This window comes from Eutrigla gurnardus, assembly GCF_963514095.1.
Source record: "Eutrigla gurnardus genome assembly, chromosome: 24".
NCBI lineage: Eukaryota > Metazoa > Chordata > Actinopteri > Perciformes > Triglidae > Eutrigla > Eutrigla gurnardus.
In genome coordinates this window covers 918,344-931,794 of record NC_139935.1, presented here as the reverse complement: position 1 = coordinate 931,794, position 13,451 = coordinate 918,344, and the positions used below count along the sequence as shown (strand labels likewise).

Here is a 13,451-nt window from a genome sequence, read left to right as displayed (position 1 = left end):
GCTGCTGTACGTAAAGGTGCACGCAGCCTGCAGGTAGACGGGTCGCTCGGTGAAAGTTCCCCCTCATACTGAGTGAACACGTCGGCTGGAGATGAACTCACCTCGGCGCCTCTGAAGGAATTTAAATCACGGTTTTATTCTTCTGAAGAAGTACATAAGAAACATTCTGGGATGCGTGGACGCGACAGGTGGTCGATGATGACGATGACCTCGCAGACCTGCGTCCTCCTCCTGCTGTTGGCGGTCACGCGCATAGAGTCTCAGCGCAGAGGTGAGCAGATGCTGCGTTTTATTCTGCATGTTAGCATTAAAAACCGCTGCTGGAAGAAACAGCAGAACGTTTCTATTGAAGTAAATAATTGTTATTTTTGTTAATTGGCTCTAAATAGAGCACGTCTTATAGACAACATCTCCACACTTTAACATTTCAACTAAACGTTTGTGTGAGTAATGAGCTCTGTGCTGCTGACACATGATCTCTTTTCCTGGCCGGAATGAGGATGAATATCTGGACTTGTCTATTAAGAATTATGAATATAGCCTAGTTTTTGATTTTGCATCTTTATTTTTCCATTTTTGTGGAAAAAAATAAATCGCTGTGGTCATTTAGTGTCTCTCTGTGCTTGTTTTCTATCTCTTTTAGCATTTTTCTTTGTAGTTTTGCATCTCTCCGTGGTTGTTTTGCGCTCCCGCTGGTGTTTTTAAACGTCCGGAGGCTGTGTTTTATTGACTTTCCATCCAGAAATGTTATGGATCACTTCAACAGAGGCTCTGGGTCTGAGGAACACTCTGACCCCTTGAGCCCCTGCACCTGTTCCTGGTTGGCCCATGATGTTGTACTACTGTGTGTGTGTGTGTGTGTGTGTGTGTGTGTGTGTGTGTGTGTGTGTGTGTGTGTGTGTGTGGAGTCAAGAGTTAAGGGTCCGTGCAGGGAGGGATGGTACTTGTAAAGGAGCTTTTCAGCATGTTATAATAGAGACAATAGTGTGTGTGTGTGTGTGTGTGTGTGTGTGTGTGTGTGTGTGTGTGTGTGTGTGAGAGTGAGAGAGAGAGAGAGAGAGAGAGAGAGAGAGAGAGACAGTGTGGGCGTAGATGGTGGTAATTTGCGGTTTGTTCAGATTTTCCCTTCTTCAGGGCTCCTTGTCTGTACAGACACTTCATCCTCTTTGCCAAAATGTACCCACACACACACACACACACACACACACGCTACACAAACATCGTGCTGACATTCAGGCATGCCCTTACATTCGTGTAGAGACATATGCAGAAACCCTCAGACAAACTTCACACAAGAATTCCGGCTGCTTCTTCTTCATGAATCTTGGTGAAGCAGCTCGTTGTGTTTCTCTCTCGTTGCTTTCCTGCATATCGGGACGTTTTCTCAGATATCTGCAGAGCAAAAGAAGTAGTAAACCTCCCTCTCTACACTCTGCATGTTTGCACTGATGTCCAACAATAATTTGCAGAAATTGAGAAATCTGTGTCTGAGTAGATCTCCGGAAGCCCAGAATGCAATGCAGCAACATGAGGTTGCGTTTTGAGAAACACGATGCATTATTTATTTGATTTGGTTTTTATTTTATTTTTATGACATCTTTACACATTGATATTGTTTTGAAATATGAGCCAACGCAAAGATTGCTTAATCTAAAAGCAGCCGCTCTGAAAGGTTTTCTGGGAAATAGGAGTAACTGAATGAGAGTGGCTCCACCAAATAAGGAAGTCAGTTTGGGATTTTTCCAGGAGAAGTCTTTGTTTTGTTTCTCTACATTGAACGGATATAACGGCGCTCAGATTTACGGTGTTTACCTAACATGTACGCAGTAAAGTATGCCGGGACACAACGTTTCCCCGGGTGGTCCCTGATATTTACGACTCTATATTTCATCAAAGCACACAAAGTGGTAATAAAACCCTTGTTCTGTTTATTCAGGATGTAAAGGGAATATAATACAAGCATAATTACAGCAGACTGTTTATCTCTCATCATTTCACTTTTGATTTCCTAGTTCAGCATGAGGCCCTTTTACACCATCGTCTATATTCCTGCAGGTTAAAGTCAATAAATGTGTCATTAATGAAGATATATATAATTGCCATCTTATAAAGAATGCGTTAAGAAATGTGTTTCTTTGAATGATTGCAGAAAATGTAGTTGATGGACAGAAAAGTCATCATTTCACAAAATATTTTATGCTCTTCTCTTTTTATATCGTAATAAATTCATTATATTTTGCTTTAGGGCTGTTGTTTGCACAAATAACCCATTTGAAGACTAACCAATAACATTCCTTATTTCCTGAAGAGCTGAGGTTGAAGCTCATTAAATGTTATTTATAGTATTAGTAAGTGTGGTGTGCTCTCAGTTGAACCACTAATTATGATTTGGTGTAATTAAGATGTGATGAAGACTCACTTTAAAACATGTCTGGCTCATCTGTGTTGATTATGAGATAAGATTTAAAAAATGTTTCTTATCTCCTGGGGGATGAATAAGATTGAATCTGATTATTATTGTATTATTACTCATCTTGTCGTGTCTTGTTTAGTGTTTTGATTTGTTGTACTTATGTTGTGAGTTTACTGTTTAGTGCTGTTGAACTCAGAGAGGAGTTTCTGTTATTGTGTCGGACAGAATATTGACCCTGAGATTAAAGGTTTTGGATGGCAAGTCTAGACTTGGGAGTCGGCTGGGTGGATGAATGGGGACTGGACACTGGACACGTCTGTCACCACCTCGCCATCAAAGAGCTGCTAACAGGACAGGAAGTGGGCGTTTCACCAGCCCTGTTGTTACTGGAACAACGGCGGCATGTTGGGTTTCTTTTTCACTCAATCATTTCTGTTTGTGTCATTTCACAATGCTGATTTATACTTTGATGTGTCATATTACATATATCTGTTTTTTGCGGTTCAGGGATCGCAAAGTGCTTATGTTGGTTGAGTTATTCAGGTTTTTGGATTTTATTCATTTACAATATATATATAATAGTAAAAAGAATGAAATATAAGTGGAAAAGAATAGCTAAATATTTAAAATTGAACCCTAAACAACAGACTAAACAGTGTAGAAGTGATCCTCGACTTCCCAAACAATCCGTTTATATTATTGATCTGTAATTAGGATATATCCTTTTAATTTACAATATATCAAAGCAAGCCAAACGTTGAGAACCATGGTTGTTCATAAGATTATTATGTTTGTTTTTATTAGCAGTCATGTAAATGTCAAGCTGTAACAAAACCATATATTCCATTTCCATGTCAGTGAGAATGGGATCTGTCTGCAGCAGAGGAGGCGGAGACAACGCAGCTTCTCCTTATTTTCCACATGGCCTGGAGGACATTTCCTCACCGCGGTTCACTCCCCTTTTTATGTGTAATTACAGCTTTTATCCCGCGTGCGTCTCCCATTCAGCCGTGGGACTGATCAGACCTGTAACAAATGGAACATGAAAGCCCCTTTTTGCCACAGTATGTAAATAATGACAGCTTCCCATCGAGGAGGCGAAGGGCCCCGGCAGGCAGCTGGGGGTGTTTTCTACCTGCCGGTGACAGCGGAAGTGTTGCATGATCATGATGAAGGGGCGAGAGGATGTTTTGCTTTCCATCTTCCATCTTTCTATGCAATCTGCCATCTCCACTGGCCAGGCAGACGCTGCTGTGTTCCTCTGGTCCTGGGGAATGCTTTGTTTTCCCAGCTGCAGAGCTGCTCAGCTTTGAGGTGGTGATAATGGAGATACTGGTGATAATGGTGGCTGTGGTTTGGGTCTCCCACCTGCCCCGCTCTTTAAGATCTTATCTGCTGGTTACCCACAAATCGGGTGGAATCTTTGTGCCTCCTGCCACTGTTTGATGAAGTGCCCTTGAGCAAGATATCTAATTTAAGCCTACGTGGACATGGCATCTGTTAAATCCCATATTGAAGGTCTTTGCTGTTCCTGATTCTGATGACTCGCCTGGTGATGAGACAAAGGCCGGGCGTGTCTGGACCAGCAGAAATAAAGACTCTGTTCTTCTGAATTGTTAGCCTATATTTGTCGTACCGTCTTATATTTAATCCAAACCAATTGCTGCTTTTGCAAAACATGGAACAAATCCCCCAGAGTGTGGAGAAAGTTTGACGGGAGTGAAGTTTTATTGTTGCCCGTTACTTTTAAGTGAAGCAGCAGTTTTTAGTTTTTTTTAAAGTTTAACAACAGATTAAAATGTGTAACTTATTGGAGAGCGACGCAGGTTTGTGCAGGTTTAAACAGCAGAGGAGATTAACTTGAAGCCTGAAGCTAGTTTCTTGTAAAAGGCCATAACTATCCTCCTTGCACTTGAACGCACCACGATGCCTCTCACTGCACCCTCAGAAACAGAAGCTTTTTGTTCACAGCAGCAGCTTTATTCACCGGCTCACTCATAGTTGACATAAAAAGGTTAACTGGCTCTACAGTGAATCCCTTTCAGACTCAGACTGAACCAGTGATGACTCATCCATTTTTTATATTTTCCATGTGGGCAGCGACATGTTTCACATGGCCCATCATCAGTCTTTTAATCGTTTCCACGGCCGACGGCCAAACAGACTCTTGTCATTGGGAGAGGTTTAGGTGCAGGTTTATCGTGCATGTTCAGCTCATGCATGGAGTTGTTTGTTGGCACAGCGTTGCAGGTTCACTGATATGAGGGAAGGTGATGAGTGTGACTCTGAGGAAAGTCATTCTAGACTAGACTAGACTTTGTATCTACAATATACTTTCACGGATGGGTGAACGAGGTAACTGTTTTGGAGCAGCTTGGACTTCTGTGTCAGCGTCATATTTTGGATAAAGGTTAACTTTCTAACATGCTTCGCTCCGGGATGAGTGTCTGTGGGTTTCTGCCATCTTTACGACTGGCTGTGAGCGTCAGCGGGGTTATGAACAGGACTTGCCCCCTGAGAACAGTATCTGTGCTGCAGGAATTTAAACTCACCTGCAGCACTGAGGCCTCAAGTTACGAGGCCTCGAATGTCACGTCGCTTCATGCTTCATGCTGCAAAAATGTACCTCTGACAGCTGAGATCAACAGAACAATCTTAATTTATGTCAACACGGAACCAGAATGACCTTTTAATCGCTTAAAAAGCTCCATAATTCCTTTTAATTGTCTGCTGTCGATCACTTCAGTGTTCATCTGGAACAAGACCCCTGATTTATTTTCCTACCTCCCATTATTCTTTACTGACAACAAACGTCCTCATTCAGCCGATTCTCCACACAAGAGGTCGACTGTCTCGTCTTCCAGCTCCCCGTGTTGCTAAATGAATCGTGCATTGAGGCTCGATAAGGGAACCGTCTCACCCCCTCTCGTCTGAAAATGCCCAGCTTCTGTCTGTGCCAAAAACCCACTTCAACATACCGCAGGTTGTAAAGATCGGGGGGGGGGGTGTCATGGGTGTTGATTTCTGCTGCGCTTCTGCCAAGATGCCCCACGGGGGACTTTTCTTCTTTTTTTTTTTTGCCTCTTCGGTTTGAAGAATTTGAGTTATTTGATAACTGGGAAGCGCAGCAGGCACAGATAGCAGGAGTGGCTATGATTTACTGCCACAATGGAGAGGTTTCTAGCTTCGTAATCCTAAGAGATTTACACCAAATTACACAAATATTGATACGGATTTGGTGCTAAGAGACTCATTCTTTCATCTCTGTAGTACTCCAGACTTTAAACAACAGGTGGCAGCATTTCATCTTTATATTTTGGCATTTACACTGCATTCAAAACATCGTGTATCCACTGTGCAGCAACCAAGAAATACATCTAGTTTTTAGTTTGCAGAGTACACTTAGGAAAGTAATCATACTTTTAGGAGCAGATTTTAGTAAGTTTTCTGTGCTTGTTTAAGTACACACTTTGTTAAATGTATATGTAATAGCTCACTTGTGCAGTCAGAATTGGATTAAGGCTCATGGTTAGTGGTTTGTGCTTTGCTAAGAAACAATTCACAGAAGTATGTCAAAAGAATAGATTAGTTCAAGCTGATTTTCAACCACATTTTGTCTCAGATTTTCTCTCAACATACCCACAAGTTGTGTTGCAAGCTGCAAGAAAACGCTGATCATCATAGTTTACAGCATACAAGTCGCTCTGCAATGAGGGCAGAATGAGCTCCTGGTAAAATGCATGCCATTGTTGTTAAGACATGTTTTATCCTTATATCATATGATAATTGCCTTCTATTTGCATTCTTTCCTTTGAAACCAGTGATGTCATTGATAGTATTGTGAACCTTGCAGCCTCTGCGCTGCTGCCATCTGCTGGTTCAGGGAAGTACTGTGAGCGCATGAACGTATAGCTACATGGCCAAAAGTATGTGGACACCCATTAAACGTGTCATTCCAAGGGGTTCAGGTTTATCCCCAATGTATCGGATTGTGTTTTGGACCTGGCTTTGTAATTTCACCTGCCTCAGTAAACATTACGATATGTCTGAAATGAATGCCCTTAAATTTAATATCATGTCAACAGAGAGGTGATATGAGGCAAGTGGATGATGATAAATAGCAGTAAAAGTATGTTAACCTTTAAGTGTGTGGTCTGTGCCATTACTGTCCGTGTGCAGCAAGTTGTAAAGATGGAAATGCAACCAATCACTGCCTGATTATATCCTGGAGACATGTAGGAACTTCCTCCTCCTCCTCCAGTCTTCATCCCAAATATGGGAATTTATATTCAATTAATAAGCTTTAAGCTGAATGCAGACTGATGTTTTTACAGCAAGTTAAACACACATTCACCCGTAAGTCCCCTGACAGTCTTACGGCTCTGGAGAAATCTGGTTGCCATGGCGATTAGTTGAGGTTAGGGAGATTTGGGCGCTCTGGTAATTTAGCACAGCTGCAATTTATACACCCCCTCATTCGTTTTTCTCTCTTTAAAACACAAATATCTCCCAGTGCTCTTTTGACAAAGTAGCACATTCTGTCTATGTGGGAACGTAGCATGTGGATGGATCTATTGATAGAATGCCATATAATATTCATAAGTATGTTTTTCTTTAGTGTCAGCTTAGAATGAGCCCTTCATATCTACATAGGGAGCTGGCTAATGTAGCTTAGCATCAAGACTGACGGCAGCGGGGAACCAGCATCCCTGTTGGGACAAAGGCAACATCAGCATGTTCAGATCGTGCACATTTTCTGGGGGGTTGCAGAAAGGCATTGTGGGAAATGTACTAAACAGGAGGCAGGATGGGAGGAAGCTTTAAAAATGCAGTTATAACTGTTTAAGGAGGAAGTAGACATTCCCACTGGAGCGCTAATGTGCAGCTGTAGTACTGTAACATATTGTATATAGCTGCGTGCGTTTATTTGTGTGTGTGAGTGAGTTTGCCTAATCGTCCTTATGGAAAGCACCAGGTGCTTCATAAACTGACATTCACTAACTCACTGAAGCATAAGGCCGTGGTGTGTTTACTTGCCCTAGCCGTGGCCTTCTGCAGGTCAGGGCAGCTGACAGCTGATGAAAAGTGTTGGACACTAAAGAGGGAGGGTTTACATATATATGTGGGAGAGTCTGCGGGGCGTTTATAGCCATGCATCGACTACGTTGTTGAACATGAATGCACATTATGGGAAGATCTTATCGGGGAAAATGTGTTTCTGATATTTAAAGTCTGGATAGCTGTAGAAATCTGTGCTCAGCTAGTTTGTTCTCTCTCAGGTTACAAGAATATGTGTTTATATATATATTTTAATGTCAAAGATATCCACGTTCTTCTCAGGAAACGTCTCATGCTTCCTGAAGAATGTGATGATGTTTGTTCTTCTGCTGTGGTGAAGGAAAGAGGAATCTCATGGCACAATCGCCATAAGCAAAACCAAAATAAAAGGGGGAAAACAACTAGACAGGAAGTCTAGTTTTTCCCCAAACACACTCCGTGAAATTGCTTTTGGTAATTGCTGCAAGACTGAGACATATGAGCTTTCCTTTTGTTAGTTTTCCATGCCTTCTGGTGTGCCGTTTTCCTTGTTCTGTTTTGTTTTGTATGAAAACACGTCTCATTGTTTTCAGATGTTGTCCCTTTTCACTTAGCAATGTCCACATTTTCCTGTAAAGCAGAAGATCATTTCCAACTGGTTTTGTGCGGTTTTGTCCCAGATTTTGGACCCATGCATGCAAAAGACACCAGTGAGGATCTGTCTCGGCTAATCTGCATGAAGACAAGTAAAAGTGTAAAGCACAGAATCCACAAAGCGTCCAATGTGAAGTCTTCTTTTCCTCTTCGCTGTCCAGGAGAATTTGCAGATTTGTATGAATGCACAAATGTGGCAGCTTCCAAACCTCCACATGTCATGCAGCGTGGGCGTGGGAGGTCTGAGGGCTGGAATGTGTAACAGCTGGATGTCCTTGCTTGGCAGATGAGGCGGGTAGCTGGATGATGGGGGCACACAGGGCCATGTGGAGGAGGAGGAGGCCTGGGAGAAGAAGAAGGGTGTGTTGATGGTGGTGGGGGGAGGAATCCCTCCTTTCCTTATCGCCCATCTGTGAGAACGAGGAAGTGGTACATATTCCAAGGATTTTTTCAGATGAGGCAACAGAGTCCGTCCCACGGGAGTGCAGCTTAAGACATCGACCCAATCAGATACGCCCCCTCACTTTCTCAGCTGCTGTCTTTCATTCATGCCTCACACTCCTGCTGCCTCCTCTTCATCCAACACTCCAGCGTGTAAAGCTGTCACACACGCTTAGTTATCTTCCCCAAAGTAATGAATCAAACCAACTGTTGTTGATGAACACTACTTTTTTTTATTTCCTTTTTGATGAAATCATTTCTCGGTCTCACCCTACTCTCACTTTATAATTATGACTTTAATTAGCGTGTATTCTTACCTTCACACAGTTTCTTACTTGCTGATGACTGAGGAGGCTGCTGTTCAGCGTCTCAACATGACATTCTGCTGAAGACAACGTGAACTCAACCTGTTTATTGTGGCCTGTGTATATTTTAAAAACTCCATATTTTACTGAGGTTATTTCCGTGCAGGAACGGGGTGTGTCTTTGTGGTAACATGAATGCTCGCATGCTTTTTTTCCCTTCTCCGTGCTGCAGAGAAGGTCTTAGGGGACCCATCATCAACTCATGGGAGGAGTTTTAGTGTGCGTTGGGGCAACTTTGAGCAACCAATGACATCCATCATCAGTGCAGCAAGCCTGCCTCTGCACTTTGGGTCTCCCCCTGCCCATGTAAGTGCTGTTACACGAGTCTGGTTGGCTTGTGAGCAGAGTTTGGGTTTTCATTCAGTGGATGCTGAGTGGCCTTTGAACAGCTTGGATTTAAGGGTTTTGCCGGCTGGCAACAGGTGGCGCTGGGGGAAAACCGCTGCTGCTGCACGCTGAGACACACAGAGGACTGTTGCAGGAGCCGGCAACATGTTGAGGATCCCGACGTTGTTGCTTCTCCTGGTCCTCTTCGCCGGGAGCTCGGATGCCTGGTGGTTCTCGTTGCTTAAAGACACCACAGAGGCTCCAGCTGCGGTGACAACGACGCCGACAGGGACGACAGGTGCCACCACGACAGCCAATGGCACCGTGACGAAGGAAGAGGAGGAGGACGACAACTTATCTGGGGTTGGAGAGGAAAACTTCAACGTGGTCACAGGAACTCGTAAGTTTGTCAGGGCCTCGACCCCGACCCCGACCTCGACCACGAGGACTACTACAGGCCTGACAGAGAAGGTCGAGAGTGCTATCCCTAACACGACGGGTAATACAAGCTGGTTCAGAGGTGAGAGGGTGGAGGAGGGGTCAGGGATCGGGGTGGAGGATGGGTCCGGGTCCGGGTCAGGGTCAGGATCAGGGTCAGTTTTGGAAGGTGATAAAATCCTGGCTATCAATTTAACCAGGGTTCTAGTTAATGTTTCTGAAATCAATGAAACTGTTGCGGGTGTTTTGAACTCCACGCTGACCCCCCCTGATAGTCGCACCAATGCTTCTGACCCACTTTGTCTCCCGGTGCCTTCTGATTGGCCCCTTTGCTCTGGCAAACGACCAAAGTTTTTCACGCTGCCCAACTTCTTCAACCACACGTCTGTGGAGGAGGTGGGTGCGGTGCTGCAGGAGTGGGCGTGGCTGAGGAAGGCGGGGTGTCACCACGGCGCTGAGTGGTTCCTCTGCCTCCTGCTGACACCTAGGTGCCCGTCGCCTGCCGCGCCCCCACCGCCGCCGTACCTGCCCTGCCGCAGCTTCTGCAAGGTGCTGCAGGACAGCTGCTGGGCCTCTCTGAAAGACGGCCGTCTCCCGGTGGACTGTGGCCTCCTGCCTGAAGGCGCTCAGGAACCGGGGCATCCTGCGTGCCCGTCAGTTAGTAACCCGAAAGGTAACCCGGCGGGTTAGAATGTATCCTGCCTGGCGATACATTTTGAATCCGATGTTGCATCACTTCCTGTCGATGCTTAAACGTTGAGTCTGTTTGCTTTGGTAACACACGTGTACGAGCACGTTATTGCTGTTTTTGGAGCTCACGATTCACTTTAAACATGCTTTTAGCCACGTTTAATGCAACTTTACATCGCAGCTGACCATTTTTCAAACCACATTGAAATGTTGCAAATGTTAAATAAGCAACCACTTTCATTTAACCTGCGGTGTCTTGGTGGAGGTCACTCCCTCCAACTCCAAACCCTTTTGTGATATTTTTTTAAATACCAGTCTTCAGACTGAACCAACACTGACTGAGTTCCTCTTTAAGCCGTCCATCACAGTCAACATCACGTCTGCTTTCCTCGTTGTCAGCGTTGCATTTTTGTTTGCATTTGTAGGTGCAGATTGATTTGACATGGCGTTAACGGTGATGGATGAGAGTTTCAGGTCCCTGCAAGTTGAATCTCCAAGACCTGCATTGAAATAAAAGATGCCTGGAAGGCGGAAAAATGGTTTGGCAATAATGTAAAGCTGCAATTAATGCGTTTTAAACATGCAAAACCAGCGGCGTCATGCTATTGCTTCCCGCCCACTGCACATGCCCAGAGGACGCCGTCTAGCACACGCGCATGAAGCAAAACACTGAGTTCACGTCGCCGTCCCAGGCTGCATGCCACTTTTCATGTGAGTGTCTTGTCAACTGCACATTGCAGCAACATCACATGTTCTTTGTAGCTTTTTAATTTATTATGTATTGAAGACACAACTAACTACAATGCATAACAAAACATTCCACTTTTTCTGTGATTATGTGGCTCAAACACGTAAACCCACTGAAAGTGACGTTCTGCATTAAGTCAAAGCATCCCGATGTAATGTAAAATACATAAACAGAAGCCTTCCCCCGAGCTTAGACCCTTAAGACAGGAAACGCTCCAGAGGCCCACGTCTAGCCTTCGAGTGGCGTCATAAATTGTGCAGCAAAGTCGTCATCAGTGGAGGATTGTTGCTGCACAGACTCTTCCTCTCCGGGGCTGACAGCGTGACCTCTGCTGCATTAAACCTTCTGCATCGTGTGTTTTCCCACAGGAGTACCTAATGTAAATGTTCTGGGTTGAAGTGGCTTGTTATTTTCTCATGTGCCACACATAGAGTTCTTGTTTGAATAACCTTTCATCTCAGACATAAACCGTACAGTTAAACACAGATAAGGATGTTGGATATTTAACTCTACGGTCCATTACGCGATGCAGAATTTAAGTTTACCCTGAATTATTACTGTTATTTTTATCCAGATATCGTGGTAGTGGCTTCTTGTATCCACACGTTAAACATTATGCTGCACAGGATATGAGGCGTCACTGTTCTCGTTGTTAGACTGTTTTTATTGGGTGAGAATTTCCAAACACCTGCATCGTACATTAACTCGCGCAGAAAGGAAAAAATGGGACTTTTTAGCTAAACATTATTCAGCAGACATGGACAACAACGTGTAACTTTCTCGTGGTTGGATAGAAGATTTGGTAGTTTCTCTGGTTGAACAATAATCATCCCGTTGCTCCAGTCAGATTCTACTCATGCCTTTCTGTCCGGGGTTATCCACTTATCATCATATTTCACAGTTTCTGATCAGCTGGCGAAGGAATTCTGTGTGGATTTAGAGGCGAACGCTCTAAAGCTGAAAGCTCGAGAGGGGGAAACAATCGGGCCATCTGTGGTGGGGAGGGTGGCATTTATGACGGGGGCCGTGGGTGGGAAAGTGGTCTACCCCCCCAAGACAGAGTGTGGCGATTGTGTGTTCGGTTGGGGAGAGAGGGCAACGGTGTCGCAGTTAGTAACAAGAGAGCCTTGTGACTGGGATGAGACTGGGAGGCTCGGGTCCCTGCCAGAGGTCAGAGGTCACGCCCAGTCGCCTCCCGTCTCAAACCAGTAACACTTGATGGGTGGTTAAGTCTTCAGCGGACCATTAGAAGATGAGCAGAGACAAAGTTTGACAGAGAGCTCTATGTGAGCGGGGATTCCCCGGGAAACGTGCTTCACAGACGGCCCTTCAAACACACTTTTATTCTTTTAAGCTGCATATTGAGCCAATTTACAATCAAACATCATTAATCCTTCCTGTTTGCCTGAAACGTGCTGTTTTCCAGAGCTGGTTGTGACGCCTGCAGCCATAGCAACAGTAGCAAAGGTGGAACACAGAAACAGACACAAAGCATGAAGCTTGTCAGACAGTATAATATCTTTATAATCATCACTGAGACACTATGGAGTTGCTTTGGGAAAAGAGTAGAATTCAGCGGTTTTGGAGTTTGAGGACGGAATTTTTATGGGACAGCACCATGTTTTAGAGAAAGAGATACAAGCATGAACACATTCTTCCACTAGTTCAGAGTTGATGGTACCTGTTGCAAGTTCTCCACAACATTCAAACTGGACTGCAGCCAAGAAGCCAGACTATTTCTGATCTTAAGAAAAGCTGATGTTACATGAGCTCCTGGCTGATCCCACATCAGTCAGCTTTAATTTGCTCCCAGCTCTCGGTTTATTCAAACACGGATTAAGGTCTGCCCGGGGAGCAGAGGCAGCCGTAGATGTCACAGCTGCGTTGCCTCCATTTGAAGCGTTGACTGATGCCACTCTGCTGTTCACACGTTCACACACCAAGTCTGGTTGGTTCGGTCCCACGAAGGGTAGAACTGCAGCTGGTGGTGTTAATGGTTGAGCCCGCTGGTTTAGCTGGTATGTTTGGTGTCACAAGGAGACTTTTGAAACAGAGAGGAGCAGTCTGAACCATAAAGATTCACTTAGATAAACGGTTCACTGCAGCCCTCATGTGGAGGTAAAGTAAACGCAGGCATACTTTGATAATGCTGTAATGTTTGCATGCAACAAACTAGACGCTTGCTCACAGAATAGACATAATTGTTGTGTAATTACAGACGACGAATAAGAAGGTTGCAACGGGCCTGAAGTCGTCCTCCAGAAATACCAACACTGCTGCAGCGATGCCAATAGTCATCCAAACATGTTTTGTTTGGTTGTTGTTAATCAGCTATTTC

The 13,451-nt window shown here is 44.4% G+C and overlaps 1 protein-coding gene across 8 annotated transcripts in view; it reads left to right on the top strand.

Moving 5' to 3' along the window:
• The first annotated feature begins 24 nt into the window (after nt 1-24).
• LOC311009952 (uncharacterized protein) overlaps nt 25-13,451 on the top strand; it is a 28,933-nt gene continuing 15,506 nt past the window's right edge. For 3 of the 8 annotated variants that reach the window (XM_084004402.1, XM_084004403.1, XM_084004401.1), the window contains exon 1: nt 9,265-9,757. In XM_084004402.1, coding sequence (XP_083860528.1) covers nt 9,403-9,757 — 355 coding nt within the window. In that variant the 5' untranslated portion in view covers nt 9,265-9,402. Of the gene's footprint in view, nt 272-9,263; nt 9,758-13,451 lie in introns of those variants that run through there. The other 5 variants (XM_084004406.1, XM_084004405.1, XM_084004400.1 and 2 more) reach the window with 4 other exon arrangements.